A 24199-nucleotide genomic window follows, 5' to 3' on the forward strand; every position below is an offset into this window, starting at 1 on the left:
TACACAATAAAAACACTTCCAATCTTCCTCCCAATCTCATGCAAGCTGATCACTTTCCTCTATCCAAATTTAACACACCGTTACTGTACTAATTCACCACAAATGACATCTGGCATACTGACTAAATTAACAGTAAATTATAGACAATGGTTTCATGCCCACCAGTTAACAGAAGAGCTTTGATCTAGGATAGATTGCAACCTTAACTAAAAGGCAATTTAAAAGGAGTGATAAAAGAGCACCAGCAAGTTCTTTACAAATTAACTCACTATGGAGGGAAGTAAACTTTCTTTGCTCAAGACATAAGATTTCTTGATGTGTGTTTATTGTAACAACACAGTACCTGCTCTCAGAATAATAGTGTGGCCAGACATTACTTTAGAAACAAAGATAAAACTGCTAGAGCTTGGATTCAAAAGCTTTGATACACAATTATTAAAACTTTGTATAAAAAATTAAAATGTGTGCAAATTGCATTTCACAATTTAGTTAAAAAAATGTCATTCCCTTGAAGAACTGAATTGTTTCACATCTCTATACCTTTGATTGGTGGAATGTGGCCCAACCCTTCTCTGTTGAACAGGAGGGTAGATAGATCCTTCCAAAGATATTTGCTAATATCAGAAGTAAAGATTCCATCACTTCCTCAGAAAAGCATATTGAACCTGCTAAATAAACCATAATCAATACCAACAGATTAGTATAATCCTTTATTTTCACTGTAAATGCAATGCTGTACAAACCCTGCCAAACTGTAAAAACATTTATTATCAATGCAATGGAATCATTTGTTCACTGTTTTGAAACTGTTGGCCGCTATTCCTACAAATGATATGCGTCAACCTCAAACATGATCAGGAAGGTTAACCTATTCATGGACCTTCAGCCAGGCCGGTTCACATTAACCATCTGGAAGGGCAGGAATGATTCACCATCTGATATTCATTATTTTATAGAAAACAGAGTCTCGACCCAAATGTGCAAGTTTGATCCCGCACTCCCATAACCACAGTGAAGAACATAATAGGCCATTCTTTCTCCACACACCCCATCCTGTGAGATGCTGTTATCCAGCACACGCATGCTCTCAACCTTTGTTCTGGATGTTTTTAGCTGGCTGCCTTTATGCTGTTACTGATAACTCATTCCACTGTGAGCAGCTACACACTTTGTTGTGCTTACACTTACTCTAAGGCCTATCACATGACTGGGTTGGCACAAGTTGCAAGTCTAAACCAACAGGTTCAATACACACAACACATTGCCTCTGGAAAGATTGTCCAGCTCACACCCAACTTCCACCTTATCTAGCAACCCACTTTGCCATTAGCCCAGCTATAGGCTTATTTTCAGTTTCTGAAAGTGCCCTGGACAGTACCATACATCACAAGAGTATGGACAGCACTCTGGAGGCTGTAGTTGACATGTGGTAAGACTTGATTCCTTCCACTTCCCTTCTCTGCACACCCCCCCACCCCCATTTCTTACACTCCCCAGAATTCAATGGCAACAACAATCAGGCACCACGTCCGTTCTGGTACAATTTTTGGGTCCTCAAGCTGTACTGCCCTGGTGGGTCATAAAAATTGTTCCATTTGTGTTTTTAAATGCACGTAAGACTACCAGTATCTAGCTATGGATAAAAAACAACAATTTCTCATGACTGACCCTTCGGCTTGTCTAGTTCAAAGAAATGATCTGCTGTACTGACTTATATTAATGGAAAATGTTCAAAATTATTCTTAAAGATAACTTACAAACATACTGTACTTTACACTCTGATATCCAAATTGGTTTACATCAATGGTCAAGGTTACACTCTTGAAATGAGATAACTGCAAAATGACATATTTAGCTACTGTTCAATTAGAGCAGTCCAAAATAAAGTTATTGGGCTTCCACTGAGCATCCTACACACTGTTGGCCTGAATCATAACTATTTCTCACACTCCAAATTCTACCCTCCCATTAAACATTTCCAGTACCTTCTGCCTTTATTTCAGGTTTAACATTTTGCTATAATTAACAATTAAAAGACCTGAGGAACTCAGCAGGCCGGGCAGCATCTATGGAAAAGAGTAAACTGTTGACGTTTTGGGCCTAGACCCTTCATCAGAACACAAACTAAAAGACCAAACAGACTGTGAATATTTGTTGCATATGCTATGTAGCATGCTGGTGTGCATTAATATAAAAAAAAATAGTAATACTTTAATTCAAACTATTGGTGCATTGTGGCACAATTCATTATCACAAGAGATTCTACAGATCCCGGAAATCCAGAGTAGCACATGCAGAATGGTGGATGAACTCAGAAGGTTAGGTAACACTATTGTGAGGAATAAACAGTCAACGTTTTGGTCTGAAATCCTTCTTCAATACTGAAAAGGAAAGGGTGGACCATGGGAGAAAGAGAATAAGGAAAGACACTAGAGAGAGGTGACCAGAAGGGGTAAGAGGGGAACCACAATGGAGAATGGAAAAAGAGAAGGGGGAGGGGGGAGAAATTACAAGATGTTAGAGAAATTGATTCATATCATCAGGTTGGAGGCTACCCAGATGAGGTGTTGCTCCTCCAACCTGAGAGTGGCCTCATCGTGGTTGTAGAAGAGGCCAGGGACCACATTTTGGAATGAGAATGGGGAGTGAAATTAAAGTGGTTGGCCACTAGGAAACACTGCCAATTGTGTCAACCTGCCTTTAGAATAGTTCTCCTTTTTCTTTGGGATGCAGCTACCCTGTGCCTTCTGAATTGCTCCCAGAAACTCCAGCCATTGTTGCTCTGCCGTCATCCTGGCTAGTGTTCCCATCCAATCAATTTTGGCCAGCTCCCCTCTCATGCCTCTGTAATACTGACCTATCTCTGGTTCATTACACAACACCAAGTCCAGAACAGCTGATGCCCTGGTGGGCTCAACCACAAGCTACTCTTAAAAAGTCATCTCATAGGCATTCTACAAATCTCCCCGCTTGCTATTCAGCAACAATCTGATTTCAATAATCCCAATAAAATCCAGAAATCTGAATCTCTGCCCCGTGCACCAGTTCCTCAGCCATGCATTCATCTGCCAAATCATCTTATTCTTACCCTCACCAGCATCAGTGAGTCTCTGGCACTGAACCCAAGCATTGTGGCTCAGAAAGGGGGAAGGGGAAGAAGAGGATTGCAGTAGTGATAGGGGATTCCATAGTTAGAGGAGCAGACATGAGGTTCTGCGGATACCATAGACACCTAGATGGTATGTTGCCTCTCAGGAACCAGGGACATGGGCATCTCGGATCGGGTTCACAGCATTCTAAATGGGGAGGTTGAGCAGCCAGAAGTCTCAGTACATATTGGCACCAATGACATAGGTAGGAAAAGGAAGGAGGGCCAGAACAGAGAATTTAGTGAATTAGGTATAAAGCTGAAAAGCAGGAACTCCAGAGTAGTAATCTCTGGATTGCTGCCTATGTTCCTCGCCAGTGAAGGTAAAAGGATGATATGGCAATGAATATGCATCGGAGGAGCTGGTGCAGTGGACAGGGCTTGAGGTTTCTGGATTATTGGGGTCTCTTCTGAGTAAAGTATGACTTGTGCAAAAGGGACAGGTTACACCTGAACCAGAGGGGACCAATATTCTTGTAGGTAGGTTTGCTAAAACTTTTGTGGAGGGTTTATACTAATTTGGTATGGGGCTGGGAACCAGAGTGATAAGGCTGAGGATGGGGCAATTTGGAATACAAGCAGAAGCAGTGTGCAGTGAGATTGTCAGGAAGGACAGGCAGATGATGGGGCAAAATTACAAATGTTTGTACAATTGGTGGGAGATGTGTTAGAGTGTAAACGGGAACAAAATCAAAAAAGGGTGATGAATAAAGGATTGAAGTATACAGTATACAAAGTAGATAATCTTTTAACAGTTACAGATTGGTACGTACGATGTGGGCATCACTGAGTCGGAGCTGAAAGAAGATTACAGTTGGGAGCTTAACATCCAAGGATATACATTGGATCAAAAGAACAGGCAGGTAGGTGAGCGGGAGGTGACATGCCTCTATTGGTAAAAAAAAATTAAATCAAATCCTTAGAAAGAGATTTCTAAGGATCTCTTAGGATCAGAAAATGTATAATATTTGTGGGTTGAGTTAAGTAATTACAAGGGTAAAAAGACCTTGATAGGAATTATATTCAGGCCTCCAAACAGTAACCAGGACGTGGGCTACAAACTACAACAGGAGATAGAAAATGCATGTCAAAAGGGCAATGTTACGATTGTCATGTGCTGAGGGATTTCAATATGCAGGTTGATGCTGGATACCAGGAGAGAGAATTTGTAGAATGCCTATGAGATGGCATAGAGCAGCTTGTGGTTGAGTCCACCAGGGATCAGTTATTCTGGATTGGATGTTTTGTAATGAACTGGATTTGATTAGGGAGCTTAAGGTAAATGAACCCTGAGGAGGCACTGTTCATAATATGAAAGTATTCACCCTACAATTTGACAAGGAGAAGCTAAAGTCAGGTGTAACAGTATTACCATGGCATAAAGGGAATTACAGAGGCATGAGAGAGGAGCTGGTCAAGTTGATTGGAAGGTGACACTAGCATGGATTATGATAGAGCAGCAATGGCTGGTTTCTGGGAGCACTTGAGAAGGCGTAGGATAGATACATCCCAAAGATGAAGAGGTATTCTAAAGGCAAGATGATGCAACCATGGCTGACAAGTCAAAGCCAATATAAAAGTAAAAGAGAGGGTATATACTGGAGCAAAAATTAGTGGGATGTTAAGAGAATTGAAAACAGGCAAAAGGCAACTAAAAAGCCATAAGGAAGGAAAAGATGAAGGTAAGCTAGCCAATAACATAAGTGTTTTCAGATATACAAAGAGTAAAAGAGTGGAAAAAGTAGATATTGGACCGTTGTGAAGTGACATTGGAGGTAGCAATGGGGGACAAGGAAATGGTGGACAAACTGAATAATTATTTTGCATCAACGTTCATTGTAGAAGATACCAGTAGCAAGCCGAAAGTTTGTGTGTAAGGGGGCAGAAGTGAGTGCAGATGCTATTACTAGGGAGAAGGTGCTTGGGAAGCTGAAAGGTCTGAAAGCAGATAAATCACCTAGACCAGATGGACAACATCCCACAGTTCTTAAAGAGCTAGCTGAAGAGATTGTGGAGGCATTAATGAAGATCTTTCACGAAACAATACATTCTGTCATAGTTCCAGAGGACAGAGGCCAAGAAATTATAGGCCAATAAGCCCGACCTCAGTGGCTGGGAAGATGTTGGAGTTCATCGTTAAGGATGAGGTTTCGAGGTACTTGAAGTCACTTAACAAAATAGCACGAGTCAGCATGATTTCCTTAAGGGGAAATTTTGCTTGACAAATCTGTTGGAATCCTTAGACGAAATAACAAGCAGGATATAAGTGCCATACATAAGGCTGCTTAGCAAAATAAGAGCCTATGGTATTACAGGAAACATACTAGCATGGATAGAGCAATGGCTAATTGGCAAGAGACAAAGAGTGGAAATAAAGAGAGCCTTTTCTGATTGGCAGCCAGTGACACACTGGCAAAAAGCACATAAGTGTGTGTGCCTTTTGCACACCGGCTCAACGCCTAAGTTGGTGCTGTCTTTCACTGATTCTATTATGGTTATTATTCTGATTGGAGTTATTGAGTATGTCTGCAAGAAAATTAATCTCAGGGTTGTACTTGGTAACATACATGTACTTTGATATTAAATTTACCTTGAATTTTGACTAGTGGTGTTCGACAGGGGTTGGCATTGGGACTTGTTTTTAATGCTGTAAGTCAACAATTTGGATGGTATTGTAGCCAAGTTTGCGGTCAATACAAAGAAAGGTGGAGGAGCAGGTAGTATTGAAGAAGCAGGGAGGCTACAGAAGGACTTAGATTAGGAGAATGGGCAAAGAGAAAGCAAATGGAATAGTGTCCTGAAATGTATGGTCATGCATTTCGGAAGAAGGAATAAAAGCACAGACAATTTTCTAGATAGAGAGAAAATCCAAAATGCAAAGAAACTTTGGAGTCCTCGTGCAGGATTCCCTAAAGGCTAACTTGCAGGTTCAGTCAGTGCTAAGGAAAGCAAATGCATTCAATTTGAGAAGACTAGAATATAAATAACAAGGATGTAATACTGATGCTTTAAAAGGCATTGGAAAGCCCTCACTTGGGAGTATTGTCAGTTTTGGGTCCTTATCTAAGGATGTGCTGACATTGGAAAGGGTTCAGAGGAGGTTCACAGGAATGATTCTGAGGAGCATTCAATGGTGCTGGATCTATACTCGCTGGAATTTAGAAGAATTGCGGGGGGGGGGAAGAATCTCATGGAAACTCCTCGATAGAGTGTATGTGTACGTGGAGAGAATGCTTTGTACAGTGGGGGAGTCTATGACAGGAGGGCACACTCATTTAGAACTGAAATGAGGATGACTTTCTTTAGCCAGAAGGTGGTGAATATGTGGAATTCGTTGCCACAAGAGGCTGTGGAGGCCAGGTTATTAGGTCTACTTAAGGCAGAGGTTGATAGGTTCTTGATTAATCAGGGTGTGAAGGGTTATGGGGAGAAGGCAGGAGAATTGGATTGAGTGGGATTGGATCAGCGATGATGAAATGGCAGAGCAGACTCATTGGACCAAATGGCCTAATTCTGCTCCTATGTCTTACTGTCTTATTTATTAAAAATATATCTGTTATCAGCAAAGGTGACAAGAACTTGCCCCTTGAGTCATTAACAAATTTCAATAGTTTTTGCTACAGCATGATTCCATGGCCTACCAACCTAAAAAGTATCAATTTAGCCTGGCCTGCTGCGTTCACCAGCAACTTTGATGTGTGTTGCTTGAATTTCCAGCATCTGCAGAATTCCTGTTGTTTCAATTTATCCAGAATGTTTTGTGTTAGCCAAGCGCTTGTTCGTTATGTGCTGCGGTATATTACATCGACAATCATGGGCTTTCTAGGACCATGACTGCTCCTGGCAATTTTTTCTACATAAGTGGTTTGTCACTGCCTTCTTCTAGGCAATGTCTTTACAGGTAGTGTGACCCCAGCCATTATCAATACTCTTCAGAGACTGCCTGGCATCAGTGGCCACATAACCAGGCTTGTCATATACACCAACTGCTCATACGACCATCTACCATCTGCTCCCATGCTTCACATTACCAAAATCAGGGACGCTAAGCTGGTGCTATACCATGCCCAGGGGCTAGTGGAGGAAAGGAACGCCTTTGGTAGTGACGTATCTCCACCCTACCACCCAAGTTAGCTAATACATCCCCTTACTAAAACACCCCAATGACATGATCTTGTGCAGCAACTTCATGTGGCACCAAACTGAATTTTTTCTAGAAATTCAAATACAGGGTTTTTTTGGCTTACGGTTCACCTGACTTACCAAATTTATACCAATTCTCCCATACATTTTTCTTTCAAGTATTTTTCAAGCTAGAAATAATTTGGATATTTCTGTCTTGCTCACGAGCAGTTCTCAGAAACAGATCTTTTATATAATATAATGACTGCCTGTACACTACCTTAACCATGTCACCTCTATTCAATCTGTTTGACATGTCCTCAAAGAACTGTAATAAATGTCAAACACTGTTTCCTTCTATTAAACTACGTTGACTCTGCTTAACTATATTGTCTTACATCCTTTGATTCCCGGCTTCAGACACATTAGTATACTTAGTATTTATTCTGTATTTGCAATGCTTGTTTTACATTCTTTTTCCTTTACCACCACCTGTTTAATATTCTACTATTGTTGGGATACCTTTATTACTTTCAGTCTATCATTTCCTTTATACCCTAATGGCAAATCTACCCCATTGAAGGGGATAGTTTCAGCATAAAATTCAATGTCCATATAAAGCTAATTCATGTGGTGGACGACACATTTCCTTCATGTCATTATATAGAATGAACCTTTTTATTTGAAGTTGTGGTTGTTAGTGACAATCTTACCTTTCCGTGCTGATGCATCAGGCTGAGAACAAATTTTGTGAAACAGACCTTTCATAAGGAAACTGATGAAAATAAAATTGGCTGGTTCATGTTGATCCAAGTGGGCCACTAGACCTGCAAACCCTCGCGGCATTCCATTCAAATCCAAAAATCCCTGCAAAAATGAAATATCATTTATGTTCAAATAAACTCCGTACCAACAATACAAAGTTGAAACCTTGTCATGGACACCAGGAAATTTATGTTGATTTAATTACATAGCCTCAAATTAAATACATAAAAAAATCATCTCAGTGATGGCACTCCTTAAACTTCTGGACTTAAAAACCATCTAGTTTGGCTAAAGATGTCAAAGGAGGAAATCTTTGGGCTGGTCAATATGCAAATAATGTTTCTAAGTAATGCTTCTAAGTAATGTATCAGATTCTTGCCTTTTTTTAAATCACCCAAGTGTTTCAAAATTATCACTCTTAGGCACAGATTCAGATTTGACAAAATCACATCAGTTCAGACAACCGTGTAAAGATCTCCTCCCGAATCAGAACTGGGAACAAACGAGCATTGCAAAAATCTAAGATATGTGCAATCAAATCTCTAGCCAGCCCGGATCACAAGCCCTTCAAGACAGTTCCACTGGCAAGACAGACACAAAAGAGACAATGTTACAAGCCAGAAAGTTTTCAACATTCTCTATACAATTCAACCAGTCTTGGGCACCAGGTCAAATATGGGCTAGGAACCTCCAATTTCCATAACCATCCTCAGAGTTAACCAATCACAACTTCTCCAATTCAAACAGCAAGAGCACAAAGCGTATTTTATGTAGGGCATAAGAATACTCTTCACCAAGTCTAGCTTATTTGCACCATCACTGTCCAAACTGGCCAGATCTGAGGGGTGCAGCCACAGAATTCCTACAACAGACTGGTAACAACGTGCCTTGTGAACGGACCAAATGCGATTCCACTACTGCCTGTATGTTAATGGCTCACTGTCTCATACTGCTAGTGAACCAAAATTAATCAAATGAGAAATGACAGAAGGCTGCCTTGTGCAGCACCTGGTGAACCCAAATGTACACTGTCAGTCCAGTTACGGTTTGCACTAAATAGTGTAAGATAAACAAAGTTAAGCCGTCCCACAACTAAAACCTAGCAGATCAAAGCCCTGCAGTTCTGCCACATTTATTTGTGGCAGATGGTCCAGTGAACTCCTAACAGAAAGTGGCAGTTCTAAGGACATGCCCATTCTCAACAAAGAGCCAATCACACAAACGACAAGAGCAAAGGCTAAAGCATGTGCGACATACTCATTGTGGAGAGTGGATGATCCCCCACCAGAGAAACAATTAATTCATTCCACATTATATCCATAAAATGCTATATTCACTGGTACAGGCAAAGGTTCTTGCGATCAAGCAACAATAGTGATAATTCACATTTCAGAAACTGTCATTTCAGAACCAGATGCATCCCTGGGTAAGTCTTTCGAATTACAGTTACCAATGTTGCACTTACACAACAGTGCCCTTTTGTTTTGCCCACAAAATGCAGGACAATTATCGTGCAGCCAATTACTGCCAGTCAGTGCACTCCAGATGAACAGCAAGGTGATGAACATGTCATCAGTATTGCTAGTATGCACTCTTTGCCAATAACTTACAGACTGATGCTAGCCTACTTGACTCTAAATTTCAATTATATCCTTGGTCCAAATATGAAATGAGCTTGAGAAGTGAGCAACAGTCCTTAACAGTCAAAGCAGCATTTCTCATTAAGTGTGCCGTCTAGGAACCTGGGTAACACCTGTCAACGTGAATCAAGAGGAAACACACTACAAGAGTTAAGAGCAATGCTTCGCACAGATCATTCCAGCTCTAGGTTATCACTGTAAGAGTTACACAGAGAATCCTCGAGCCAATCATCTGAATTTGTCACATTAATAAGTGGAACATCTGCTAATGACTGCACAACATTCAATTCCATTTATAGCACCTCAGAAAATGAAGCAGTTTGCAACTGTGTGAACCATGAGGTAATAAAAGTAAGATATATGCCATACAGGTATCTGTTGGTTTCTAACAAGAGAATGCCTAACCACCTACCTCATTATTAAATGGACTATCATTATGAAATCCACCACCGTCACCTTAGAGAGCAGAAACTCAACTGTGATTACAAAAGCATGTTATAGATCTTAGCATCTTGGAGTGAGTAACTTACTTTTGACATTCCAAACCCTCAGGTGCAAGGCACAAGCAAAGAGCTTAACGGAATACTCTTCACATGCCTGGATGCATATAGCTTAAATAAAAGCAAGCAACTTGGTACTGCCCTGAACAAAGTAGTGTAACTGATTGGCACATTAAACACAAATGTACTCAGCACACAACTCTGACAATATCTCCCAAACTCCAAGTATAAGTTCAGCAGGTACACCAAATCTCACACCATCCTGACTTAGAAATAAAGAGAAATCCCTTATTACCAAATCAAAAACTCTGGATGCTTCCCAAATAGACTACAGCTCTAAGAATTTGGTCCACTTTCAGAAGGGCACATGGATGTACAATAAATCAAACTTTACCAATGAATTTCACATATCATACAGTTAATTAAAAAGAGAAAGGCTCAGAATATTCCTATTTGTGTTAACTGGGATAATCACAGCCACGAGTAGAGAATGCCGATGCTAATTGTTGAGGATTAATCAATTACTATCCAACTGCCAAGAAACATGGGACACCAAGAAACAATGACCTGTCACAATTACCATAGCCTTTGTTCTGAACTTACAATGACTTGGCTATAACATTTCAAAAAATTAATTTCTAAATTTGTCTTCAATTTAATGCCACATTATTGCAGCAGACATTTAGTTGTGGCAGATGCAAAAATTAAGTAATTCATTCAAATTTTGGTTTCACCTTTTTTAAAAAACACTTATCTTTAAATCCTACCTGTTTGAGAAGAAACTGTAAACAGAACATGAAGTACAACTTCAAGACCGACTGCTTCTTGTGGTCATCATAGCACAGCATAGAATGTTGCAACAGAGACAAAGCCTACAAGGTAAAAGTAAGATTTTCCAATGATTTATGCACAGTATCCAATTTACAAAACAATTCTATATTAGCCAAGTTTTGATTCTGTACAATGGTGACGTTTGCATTTAAATATAACAAGTCAGACACACAGTACTGCATTTTTTGTAGATAAATACAAGGTTCAGTTAAACCAGAAAAGTGAGGGAAAACAAGTCAAAAGAATGATTTTGTACAATGTAGAAATAATGCAACCAACTGTTTTTCTCCCGTTAAAAGTAAAAGTTAATCTCAATGCTTTGGTTTCAGATAAGAGAACGTGGTCATTTTTGCTATTTTATCCTTTAAATTTCCCTTTTAATGCACGTTTATCTTGAATAAAAATTCCTAATGAAAATCTATACAAAATGTAACAACTATTGAAGAAAGAAAGGAAACCTAACTTGGATTCTGTCTAGAAATACTAACATTCCAATACAAACAAAAAAATAATGAATACGTTCATCCAGTGAAATGTTGCAGAATTAAGATGTACACTGGTATACAATTACTGTCAGTGATTCTAGTTTAAGCACAAAACACAAAATATATTTTAAAATATCATTCTATTGATGAACTACTAGGTCGAATAAAGATCCAACAAAAACAATAACCTTAATATTTAAATGTTTTACTAATAAATTTAATCAAAGTAATTTTACAATGATTTTTTATTAATTGTGATAGTAATAAAATCATAATGGCTAGGTAAGAAGTACATCTATGACAAGACCTTCCAGCTAATTAATTACCTTGGCTTCTGCATCCATTCTGTCATCAGATTTAGCAGCCAGCAACATAAGACGAAGCACAAGTGAGAGAGATAAAGGAAACTGGCCCCTAAGTAGAGGAACACTTGCTTTGAGCAGTCTTTGCACTTTGGGCAACGGAATACAATAAAAGATCACGTTGCCAATCACATCAAAGCCTCGTCTTCCAGCTCGGCCAGACATCTGAAAAAAAATACCGGGAAGTTCAGTTTTTGAAAGTTCAAGTTTGAGCAGAATCTGTTTTTGGCACCAGAATTAAATAGCTTTATTTAGATGAGGAAAATATAAAAGTGTTTTACTTCCAAGTGACTTATTTATTTAAATGAATATTAAAAAGAGCCCAATAAAGAATGGGATGTAATACCTGTCGATATTGCAATGCATCCAGTAGAACAGAATCATCAAGAAAGACAACAGTTTTGCATGGCATGTTAATACCCAGGGCAAGAGTTCCAGTAGCAGTCACAACCTACAGAAAAACAAATTTACTGAATGAATTCATCTCAACCAGAACAAAATCTGTGTTCAAACGCATGGTTTGTAACACTGCTAGAAAGTTCCACAGAGGAATCAGTATCGAATTGGCACAACCTACTATAGCAGGAGCTAATACTTTTAATGCAGCACAGCATCTCGTCCAGTGCACATGGCTGTCAATGAGATTCTATATCCCTACCTTACCATTTCACCAGCTAAGGATGCCTGCAGATTGATGTTTATGAATGTATTTATTTCAAAAACACCAGGGAACTATTTTAATAAAAACATGTATGTTTTCCCTATCACTCAACTACTCTAAAAACACACGCATTTCCGCCTTGAATACATTCAATGACTTTGGTTCCACAAGTAGAGAATTCCACAGGATTTATAACTCTCAGGTTTCCTCATCACAATCTTCAATGGATACCCATTATTTGGCTCCCCATTGCCCTTACCTCCCCAACCACCTCAGACTACCACAAGTAGAAACATTTTCACAGTACCCAAACCTCTTAGAATTTTATTATTGATATATTGTTTAGCTTGGTTGATAGTTTAACTCTTATTGTACATATTGATATGTTGACTTGATTACTTTAATGTATTTTTTGTTGTTGATTTTCAATAATAATAAAAAGATTTAAAAATGGAAAAAAAAAGAATTTTATCACCAATTCAATCTGCCTTTAAGCTTCTGAGACAGGAGGCATAAAGAACTGGTGACATCCAACAACAATACTGCCACAAGATCTTCCAAATCCACTGGCACAACAAGTGAAGCAATCTGAGCATCCTTTCTCAAATCAATTTTGGCTCTAGATAAACTGAACCAACTCCAATGAAAAGGTCACAGTGCTCACTTATCCAATATTAGATTTTCCAAATCCTCCCTGAAAAATTGCAATTATCTCCATTGACACAGAAAACACTGACCCATGACAGTTCAAAATAGAGGCAAAACACTCAGAGGGCTTTGAATCCACAAACAAAATCCCAGCAAATGGCAAAAGACCAATTGTTCTATCTTCACAGCATCTTTTCAAGTACAAAAAACAGCCAAATACCTCTTCAGAATGCTCAGTCATCACATACCATTTAAGTAACATTCTACTCTTATATTCTTACCAAAGTTAATGACCTCTCTGTTCCACGTATACTCAATCTGCAAGCTGTTTTACCATTCACTTAACATACTTAAAACTCTCAACAGATTTTTTTCGCGTCCTTTCCGCAAGCCCGCTTTCCCACCTATCTCTGTACCATCAATTAGTGTGGCTACAATTCACTTGGTCTCTTCATCCAAGTCATTAATATGGATTTTGAATAGTTAAAAGTTCGACAAACTGAAAATGACTTAATTATCCCATTTCTGTTTTGCTAGTTCGCCAATCCTCTATCCATACAAAACTTTGTGCAATAACCTTCTATGTGGCACCATATCATATCTTTTGGAAACTGTTTTTGGGAACTAACAGAGGCAATTCACTTTTCACCAAACCAGGATGAATCTGGTTAAGTGTGTTTTAATTTTTGAGCATGTTCCTATATCAGCTTATTAGTGGATTCCAGCACTTGCACCATGGCATTTTAGGCTAATTGGCCTGTAGATTTTTAAAAAGCAAAGTAAATTTATTATCAAAGTACGCATGCAGTATACAACCCTGAGATTCATCTTCCCTTTGTTTTCTTGCAAATGGTTGGGGAACCAATTGGAACAATCTGTTAGGACCTTTCCGGAAAGAAATCTTGAAAGATCAGCTTCAAGAGACATTGTCACTTTGATCTCATTATTTTGTCTAGGTTTATTCTTTAGTCGTTTAATGATAATAATAATTTCAAACACGTCAGTAACTTTTTGCATCCAGATTATTCCTCTTATTGGACAGGCTATACAGCAAAAGATGCTGCTGTTAGCTTGAGCCAATTTTAAGTTTCAGAACTTCCAGAAGAAAATTAGGCATGTCACTTCAGAAGAGATGGCACCCAGTTGTAAAATTTTCACTCAGACTTTCACCTGGAAAACAATTAGCTTACTCCAACCCTTCCCTCCACACTTTTATGCTAGCCAACTCCCCTCTTTTAGTTGTTATGAAAGGTCTCAACTCAAAACATCAACTGTCCATTTCCCTCCATAAATGCTACCTGACCCACTGAGTTCACAGCTTTGACTGTTGTTCCTTAAAATCACAGAGTGGCATCAAAAAGTGAAATGGTCGACTAGTACATTTCACAAAATTTCCAAAAGAGTAGCACAAATTCATTAAAAGATTCAATGACCGATGGCTGAGTTGGTCACAATGCAAGTTTGTTAAACACTGACCCTGGCAAATCCAAGTCTGAAGAGCATTTCCACAGCTTGTCTTCCTTTACTGTTCAGGGATGGGTGATGAAATCCAATCCCTCTCTCCAAATAAAGACGCAGCTGATTTGCTGTTTTCACTTGGTGCAATCGCTGAAAGATTGTATCTAAAATCTAGGGAATTCCAAAGTTGGCTGAGAATCATTTTGGAATACAAATTTTATATCATGCACCACAATAATTTTATAAGTTAACAATGTTATGACTGAAAATCATGCTTCCAAGTTTTATGTTTAGTTACATAGACATTCTTCAATTATGTTCAACTTTTAAATTCCTTGTCTTTATACTTCTTGAAAATATAAATATTCAACTTTACACAATCTGCAATTTTAAAAAAACTATAGCCATTAGAAACAGAAAATAAAACATCTACACCCCCCCCCCGCTTCAGATAACGCCAAAGAAACTAAAATACATCTGCACTTTATTTACCTACAAAATTGCTAACAGATCACAGATGGCATCAATAGATTTTCTGGCAATTGCATAACCTTTGTTTTTCTTCACAACTTTTTGTCAAAAATTTGCTCGGAGGATACAACCTTGGTCATTTATCTTGCTGCATATTGTATTACCAGGCTATGTGCAAGTCATCTGAAAGCAAGCAACCTGCACTCAGCTAGATTTGACAATGGTTGCTATTTGGTCATATTTCTAAGCATTGATAAAAAGGAACATCTGTGTTTTAAGCTACTAGATGACAGAAATAAAAGTAAATGACAAAATTAACAAAGCAATATTAAATAACCACAGAGATTTGAATACTGAGATTACATTAGGTATTTCAATTTTATAGAACAACGAAAAACACTCCGTACCTTATGGTCCGCAGCAGTTTCCACTGCATAGGTGCAGTCTGATGGAACTTTCCTCAATTCTTGAAGTTTCTGGTATAACATTTCTTGCTCAGTTTCCCTCATTACCATATTGTCAGCCTCATGGGACTCCTTTGGATCACTGGAACCAGAACTAACCATTATATGGAATGTAATAAACCAACAATAAAAATACACCTTGTTGAGTATGGTTTGATCACCAAAAGAGGCAAAAATCTGGGAATAATTTACTAAAGAAAGAGACATAAATGAAAAGCAAGTTTAAAAACCTGTGGAAGACGAGGGGTTGATTAAGCCTGAGGGATGATTACGCAGATCAATGGAATGGCATCCAAGAATGATGCATTAACTTCAGAAACTATTTGGATGGGTGATATGGTGCAAGTGACGGCAATATTGCTCAAATAGAAAACAATTCACTAACATCTTAACTCTTATAAAGGTCTAGGAGCTGTACTAGTTTGAACCACTTTGCGTGTCTGAGGTTATGAATTAGTTTGGAATATTTTAAATTGTTCAATAGGTCTGTGGTGGTTTCTAGATATTAGTTCCGTGATATATTGGGGTATTATGGGTGCAAGGTATTATAGCATTTCGGATACATAATGGGTACAAGATGCTTTATTGTTTTGAGCAGGCAAACTACTTTTATAAATCTGTAAAATCCATCTGGAATCATAGCAGTGCCAAAATCATAGAAGTTCAAAATCAATTGTTCTATTCCTGCCAAACAGCTTTCACTTTTATCCAAGTCTGCTTCCACTAACCACCCCATTTCTTCTAGACTGGCTAACACTGATATTCTTTCAGGACTGTAATTGCAGATTTAGTGCAAAAAGACCTGAATAATTATTGGTTTTGCATCAGGGCTTGCATGTTCCATCAGAGATTCAGTTCTTGGTTCATTATGGCAAGCCAGTTTTCATACCTTGCTTGACATTACTCTCTCTGCACTGAAACTGATGAAATGTAAAATAATAACTCCCTCCAATCCAGTTAGTTTAGATAGCAGCCATTATAGGTCTTGACTGACCCCCAGGACATCCTAACCTAATCTGGCCCTTTCATTAAATCTTGCAAACTTTCACATTTGCCCAAGAAAGCCTTGCCAACGAATAAGAATAAATTTAACAGTTTAACCCTGTAAGTATAAACAGGAAGGTAGAAATAATACTCACGTAGGTTGTCTTTTTCCAGCACGCTTTGATAATTTTCGAAGTTTGTTTTCAACTTCGATTCTTTTTTTTGCATCATCTGAACCTCTTTTTAGTTGTTCCTTGTTAGTGACATGCAGGTATGTTTCTTTAGCTAGTCTTTCAACTAATGAAACGCTAAATCTGAAATAAAAGGACTACATCAAAAAAAAATACAGTATGCAGAAATTTTAAAGTAAAGAAATGTCATCCCACAATGCTTGTTTGCATTTATAATTTTATTACATGGTCTGGGATCCACAATTTATGTATTTCCCTTCATTTCATCCAGCATATTCTCATTTGAGTCACAGCTATTCTTGTTCAGGTGCAGTAAATAGAGTTTTAAACACAAGAAATTCTGCCAAGGATGGAAATCAAGACCACCACAAAATTCTGGAGAAACTCACTCAGCAAATCAGCCAGCATCGATGGAAATGCATAAGCAGTTAATGTTTCGGGCTCAGAACCTTCATCAGGATCGGGTTTTTTTGGCCTCATTGCAAGAGTGCAGGAATAAAAATGCCTCAGCTGAAGTTGTGTGTGCAGTTTTGATTTGCTTATTCAAGAGTTTTTTTGCCGTGGTGGAATACAACAAAGATTTACCAGACTGATTAACGGGACAGCAGGACTTAGATGGGTTAGTAAAATGTGGACTAGCTGCAATATTGAAGGATGAGAGAGAGAATATGCTGTTTAGAACAAAGATCAGGAAAAAATTCCTCACTCAGCAGGTAGTGAATATGATTTTTTTTTAAACGAAAAGCAGAAGACAAATCATTAAGGATACAGGTTCGGGTTGACCTTCACTAATCCGACTACCTGTAATCCGGCACTGATTATGCTTAATGTGATCCTTCTGTAATTCAGCATTTTCACTAATCCGGCACTCCTCGGGTCCCAATGGTGCCGGATTAGTGAAGGTCGACCTATACCTTTATTAACTCTTGAGGGATCAATGGATGGGGAAGGTGGTCAGAACAGGGTGCTAATGTAGACAATCAGCTGTGATTAAACTGAATGAGGATACAGGTTTGAATGGACCAAAAGGCCTTTCTCTGCTCCCACATCACTCCTGCCGCTGTTAATGTGTGGTCCGGAATCTCCAGAGAAGGCTCGAATCTTTGGCTTTGCTTGTTTCGGCGGCCGGGACAAGGCCGAAGGCACTCGGCAGAGGATGGCACTCGGGAGGCTGTATCGGAGGGGCTGGTCAGAGGCTCGAAGCTTTTGGACGGACAGATTCAGTGTCAGCTGTGGTCGGGTGCTTCCAATGCATCGGCAGTTGTCGGTGCCTGGAGGTTTATGGCACCACCTTTGCCGCCTGCTATCTGGGACTCGGGAGTCGATCGTCTCGGGACTTTGAGACTTTTCTTTACCGTGATCATGGTCTGTTCTTTATCAAATTATGGTATTGCTTTGCACTGCTGTAACTATATGTTATAATTATGTGGTTCTGTCAGTGTTAATCTTTGGTTTATCCTGTTTCTCTGTGATATCACTCTGGAGGAACATTGTATCATTTCTTAATGCATGCATTTCTAAATGACAATAAACGAGGACTGAGTGTTCTCATAATCTAACCTAATACAATTTTTAAAAGTGAAGTGTCCAACACTGATTCCTAACAGTGCCAGTTTTAGACACAAGTGGGTCAAACTGCTTTAACTAGAGTAATTCTTAAGCTCCTATCATGATAAACAATATCCCCAAATTGTAAACTCAATTTTATCTTTCACTGTTTGCCCATCCTTCCTGTCAAAAATTACTTAGCTACTTTTCACTCCAATGCAACAAATTTACTCACTTCTCGCTGTGGCTTTTCGGCTAAGATCTCTGCAATATTCTGCTTGCAAACTCTATAAAACTGCCTACTGAAAGCAACACACACAAAATGCTGTAGGAACTCAGAAGGCCAGGCAACACCTATGGAAAAGAGTAAACAGTTGACACTTACTCTTGACGAAGGGCCTCGGCTCAGAATGTTGACTTGTTTCCTCTTTTCCATAGATGCTACCTGGCCTACTGAGTTCCTCCAGCATTTTCTTGTATTGCTTTGTAATGCATTTTCCAGCATCTGTAGATTTTCTCATGTTGTACTGCCTATTCAAAGCTGTCTTCCATACATTTAAGATAAATGCTGAATTTACCAAGTGTGACTCACTCGGGTTCTACACCTCTTACATTAGGTATCTATATTACTTTGCAGGTTCATAACTGCAAAACCTTTCATAATTTTACATCAGAAAGCAAGAACCTATTCTCTTAAAGTAGGATAGGATAGTGGAGAGGGCAGTTTGCTCGGGAGAGCACGCGCAAAGTCGCCAGTTACCGGCACCATCTTTCTTTCTAAGTATAATCCAGCAATCACAATATAGGCTTTCAACCATTACATTTTATTTACTGGATTGTGGCATGCAGCAGATTTGACCATTCGAGTTTAGATGCAAATTTATACAGTATTCACAAATGGGCCATATTGCTTATGCTCTATTGCAAATGTTACGAGAATACACATAAAATTAAGATGTTTGCTGGCCTGGGCTAGCATCAGTGGCATCAGCAGTTGGTCTGCCACCTGCCCTCAGGGGAAGGAGAGATAAGGAACAATGGAGCAGCGTCTGGAGATGTGTAATGAAGGGATGTGGGAGGAAGAGCTGTCTGGAGCGGCTCCCCCCTTTGAACCCTGAACTGTTTGAAGTGATGGACAGGCGATACCCCAGCAGGGGGATAAAAAGGGACAGGTTCGCTAAGACAGACACACACGCCACCCGAGGTAACGAGACCCTGGAAGCGGTGCGCTTCTCACGAGTGGGTGAGAAGTACCAAACAACGACCAGGGTGGAAAGGTACGATCAGCGGGAACCCGGTGTGTGTCCGCCCTTGCCTGGGTGCCGGGTTCACTGCAGAGGATCGACCGCATCTGGAGGAGGGGTCACAGTCGGTGACCTCAGGTGACATCACCAAGGACCCGCCCAAAAGTTGCTCGTGAGCAATCTCGCTGGTCTGTGAGTGAAGCTGTGCTGAATGATGAGTTGTTCTCTCTCTGTCTCTCTTCCCCCACCTTGTCCATCGCCATGGCAACGATTACTGCGAACTGAACTTTGAGTCATTTTGAAATTGGTCATTTACCCCTAGACAACGGTAGAGCTTGATTGATGCTGTTATCTTAATTCTGTGCACATGTGTGGTTATCATTGTTGAATTGTTGCATTTATTATCCTTTCGATTACTGTGTTGCTTGTTTCTTTAATAAAACTTTCTTAGTTCTAGTACTCCAGACTCCAACTGAGTGATCCATTTCTGCTGGTTTGGCAACCCAGTTACGGGGTACGTAACACAAATTTAACACTTGTTTGTATATGATGAAGTTACAAGCATTTATACAAGTCTCCATTTAACAGATGTCCCAATAAATGATATGCGTATAAAACTCCACTGCAATCAGTGGAAGGATGTGCTCAGGCATGAAAAATAAAAACAGAATACATGGTATTTAACTTCATGTACACAAACAGCAATTTTTGTGCATTTTTTGTCACAAGCAACTTGCCTAAACATATCTTCCACCAATGATATGATGCACAAACACTAAGAACACCTTGACATTTTTGGTCATTTTTACTCAATCCCGCCCAAATTAAATCTGCGTGAGACAAAATAATTATGACTAAAAGGCAAAAAAAAATTAAATCAATTAACTAGTACCCACATTCACTTCACAGAGCATCTATATTCTTTTGCACTGGTTCAGAATTCCCCGAAGTAATTCACATCTACAAAAAAAATAGCCACACACCCGGCGAGGACACGTTCCACCCCACCCCCAAGCTACTGGTCAGTTTATTACACCTGAGAAGCCAGACACCCAGATCCCACTATTTATCTCCCACTTCAATTGGATTAAATTCAATCAATTGATCTATTAAACCAAACCCTATGACATGCACTCAGCTGAAGGTATACAATCCAGATTTGTTGTAATAACTAAATATTTGAAGATCACAAGAGAACTGAAGGAGCCAAATGTATCCACTGGAATGTCTGTGCCTTGAAATGTTACAACTGGGTAGATAAAACTTTTAGTTTCATATTAGTAACTGAATAAAGAGAAACTTACGAGAAAAACAAAGCTGGTAGCTGGTTTTCTTTCTGTAAAGCTTCAACTAGCATGGGAAATTGCTTAACCATGGTTGCTGTAGAATTCACAACATTTCGTGGTCTCAGCTTATCCAGCACTTTTATAGCCTTAAGGTACAAGATTAAAGAAATGAGACATACTCTATTATGTACTTACACAGTATATCAAATAGTGCATGTTTTTATACAAGGATTTTGAATTATTAAAAACTAAAAGACCCAGTCAAAATAATAAATATTAGTGTCTAAGGAGGTAGAGAAGAAGGGGCTACACATGTTCTAAATTTATTATGCATTTCTTTTCCTCCTTAGTCTATTCCAGGACCTCTCTACAAACAGAAGATCAGTAGTTCAAAATATTTTGGAATTGTCACTGTAGAATAATTCCATGGTTGAAAGGGTGCCTGAATGGGCATGTTTTAAGAAGACTATTGGAAATTGGGAGCCAAGTCAAGGGAACAAAGGTGGATTCCATAAGTTATCATTTATATTGAATTTATCATTGATAGATGATTAGCAACAGAGTTATAAAACTGCCTAAAATAAAGCATTTCACACCCAAATCCATAACTACCAGTATACACCATGGACTCATACCTAGCAACCACCGCAGGCTAACTGAGCATCTCAAAATAACATAATAGCTGAGAATTCTTTTGAAATTAATTCAGTATCTCAAACACAAAACAGTTCAAATCAGCATTTTCCACTTGAATTTGTAAAGAATCCCTGACAAGGGCTTCAATAATAGAGCAACTAAGAACCTTCCAGACAAATAACTTTCCACAGATTATTAAACAATAAAGTACACCACAAAATAATCATGCATCTTAAAATATTATTAACACATCACACATTCGCAAAACTGCTCTATTCTAAAGTTATGTCCTTTATGTTTCAATATCAGCTATTATTCAACTGGCAGCATGGTTCTACAAATCAGAATGCTGTAGATTCGTATTTATTCCATGGACTTGAGCAGAAATATCTACACCCATTCTCAATACAGCCACTACACTGAGGCATCCCTTTGCAAGGAAGTTAAAAATATGAAGCCTGCCCTCTCCCTCTGATGGACACCAAAAAAACAGTATCACTCCTTGGAAGAGCCAAGCAATTATCTCTGATGTACTGATTTATCCTTCAATGAACATTACCAAATCAAGTAGTCTTTTTACTCTATTTCTGCTTGAAGGAGCTTTCTATATATGTCATATTTGTTATATTACAAAGGTGACGATTTTTCAGAAAATAATTGTCCAAATAGTATTATGTAAATACAATCTTTTCTTTTTATTACAAACTTAAATGCATTTCTATAGTTAAATTGATAAAAGTACCTCATCTCTGTGTTCTGAAGCAATCCAGTTTACTAACTCTTCTTTTAAATCAGCTTCATATTTTCTCACATCATTCTTTTTAATTACAATTTTATCCTTAAAGTGTTTGTATTCTTCAGGATTTAACTCCTTTGAGAAAAAAATCAATAGGAATTAGGTATGTGAAAATTAATATCAGTCACATTATAAGCAAATAATTTTAGGAAACATACCTGTATTCGAGGCCACGATGTCCATGTTTCAGCCATTGTATCATACAATCGGAGGCTCTCTGGTGGGGAGAGACTCAAGTCTGAAGGAAAACCATACTTCTCGATCTAATGATTAGAAAAAGTTATTAGATTTTATGGTTCAGCAACCTTTGTGACTGCGAATGAGTAATGACGAGACTAGAGCCATAGATGCAAAAAGTCTTTATTATTCAACAGGACAAACAGTTATTTTGGAGAATCTCTCTCAGAGACTCTGTTAAAAAAAATTCTGGATAATTTATTCGAAATCAAGTAGATCAAGTTTATATGCTCTTGTGACGAGAATACACATAAATTGTTTGCTGGCCTGGGCTTGCACCAGTGGCATCAGCAGTGGTCTGTCACCTGTCCTCAGGGGAGGGAGAGATAAGGAACAATGAAGCAGCATTTGGAGATGTTAATGAAGGAGCCATCAGTCTGGGTATTGTCAAGATCGGCTCCCCCTTTGAACCCTGAACTGTTTGAAGTGATGGACAGGCGATCTGGAGATGTGTAATGAAGAGACGGGAAAAAGAGCTGTCTAGAGCGGCTCCCCCTTTGAACCTTGAACTGTTTGAAGTGATGGACAGGCGATACCCCAGCAGGGGGATAAACAGGGACAGGTTCGCTAAGGCAAGACACACACGACACTCGAGGTAACGAGACCCTGGAAGCGGTGCGCCTGTCACGAGTCGGTGGGAAGTACCGGGCCACAAACGCACAGGGTGGAAAGGTACAATCAGCGGGAACCCGGTGTGTGTCTGCCCTTGCTTGGATGCCGGGTTCACTGCAGAGGATCGACCGCATCTGGAGGAAGGGTCACAGTCGGTGACCCCAGGTGACATCACATAGGACCCGCCCGAAAGCTGCTTGTAAGCAATATCGCAGGTCTGTGAGTGGAAGCCGTTCTGAATGATCAGTCGTTCTCGTTCTCTCTCTCTCTCTCCCTCCCCCCCCACGTTGTCCATCGCCATGGCAACGATTACTGTGAACTGAACTAAATTGAACTGCACTTTGTGTCACTTTGAAATTGGTCATTTACCCCTAGACAACGATAGAGCTTGATTGATCCTGTTGTCTTAATTCTGTGCACATGTGTGTTTATCATTGCTGAACTGTTGCATTTATTATCCTTTCGATTACTGTGTTGCTTGTTTCTTTAATAAAACTTTCTTAGTTCTAGTAATCCAGACTCCAACTGAGTGATCCATTTCTGCTGGTTTGGCAACCCAGTTACGGGGTATGTAACACTCTTAAGAGACATCAACAGCTGATTCAATATAACTCAATGGCTACAATGACATTGTCTACTTTAGTATCTTGGGTACACTCAAATTTCATTGAACTACTTATTTATAATGGGAGTACATCTTAAATGTCAAGATGCCTTCAAATATTCAATGTCAACATTTCAGGTCAAGACCTTCATCAAGACTCATTCATCCTGACCTGTTGAATTCTTCAGTATTTTGTGTGCTACTCCAAATTTTGAGGATCTGAAGAATCTTGTGCATCAAATACTCAAAACACCCTTTCTGGGACAAAATAATTTCCAGATATGTCTAAGAGCTTCCAGGGATAGAAATCTCAAACACCAAAATTAGTACTGCGAAGAGCCAAATCTCTGGGTACAAAAGTAACTCAAGTATTGACAGAGTAGGTACACCACTGACTACTTTTGATTTGCTAGGTGACAAAGCAAGTCTGATCTGGAACTTAAAACAGATTGAAAGAATGGACAGAGTGGCAGATGGAATATAGTGTAGGGAAGTGTACGGTCATG

The 24199-nt window shown here is 39.1% G+C and overlaps 1 protein-coding gene across 2 annotated transcripts in view; it reads right to left on the minus strand.

Annotated features, from left to right (window-relative positions):
- LOC134345541 (probable ATP-dependent RNA helicase DDX60) overlaps nt 1-24199 on the minus strand; it is a 71390-nt gene that overhangs the window by 5518 nt on the left and 41673 nt on the right. The window contains exons 22-32 of one of the 2 annotated variants that reach the window (XM_063046345.1): nt 22399-22503; nt 22187-22315; nt 20827-20954; nt 16695-16853; nt 15499-15637; nt 14639-14791; nt 12200-12304; nt 11818-12018; nt 10943-11047; nt 7984-8137; nt 541-665 (exon numbers count right to left, since the gene is read on the minus strand). In XM_063046345.1, the coding sequence (XP_062902415.1) occupies nt 541-665; nt 7984-8137; nt 10943-11047; nt 11818-12018; nt 12200-12304; nt 14639-14791; nt 15499-15637; nt 16695-16853; nt 20827-20954; nt 22187-22315; nt 22399-22503 (1503 nt within the window). Of the gene's footprint in view, nt 1-540; nt 669-7983; nt 8138-10942; nt 11048-11817; nt 12019-12199; nt 12305-14638; nt 14792-15498; nt 15638-16694; nt 16854-20826; nt 20955-22186; nt 22316-22398; nt 22504-24199 lie in introns of both variants that reach the window. The other variant, XM_063046344.1, reaches the window with a different exon arrangement.

This window comes from Mobula hypostoma, chromosome 4 (assembly GCF_963921235.1).
Source record: "Mobula hypostoma chromosome 4, sMobHyp1.1, whole genome shotgun sequence".
Lineage (NCBI taxonomy): Eukaryota > Metazoa > Chordata > Chondrichthyes > Myliobatiformes > Myliobatidae > Mobula > Mobula hypostoma.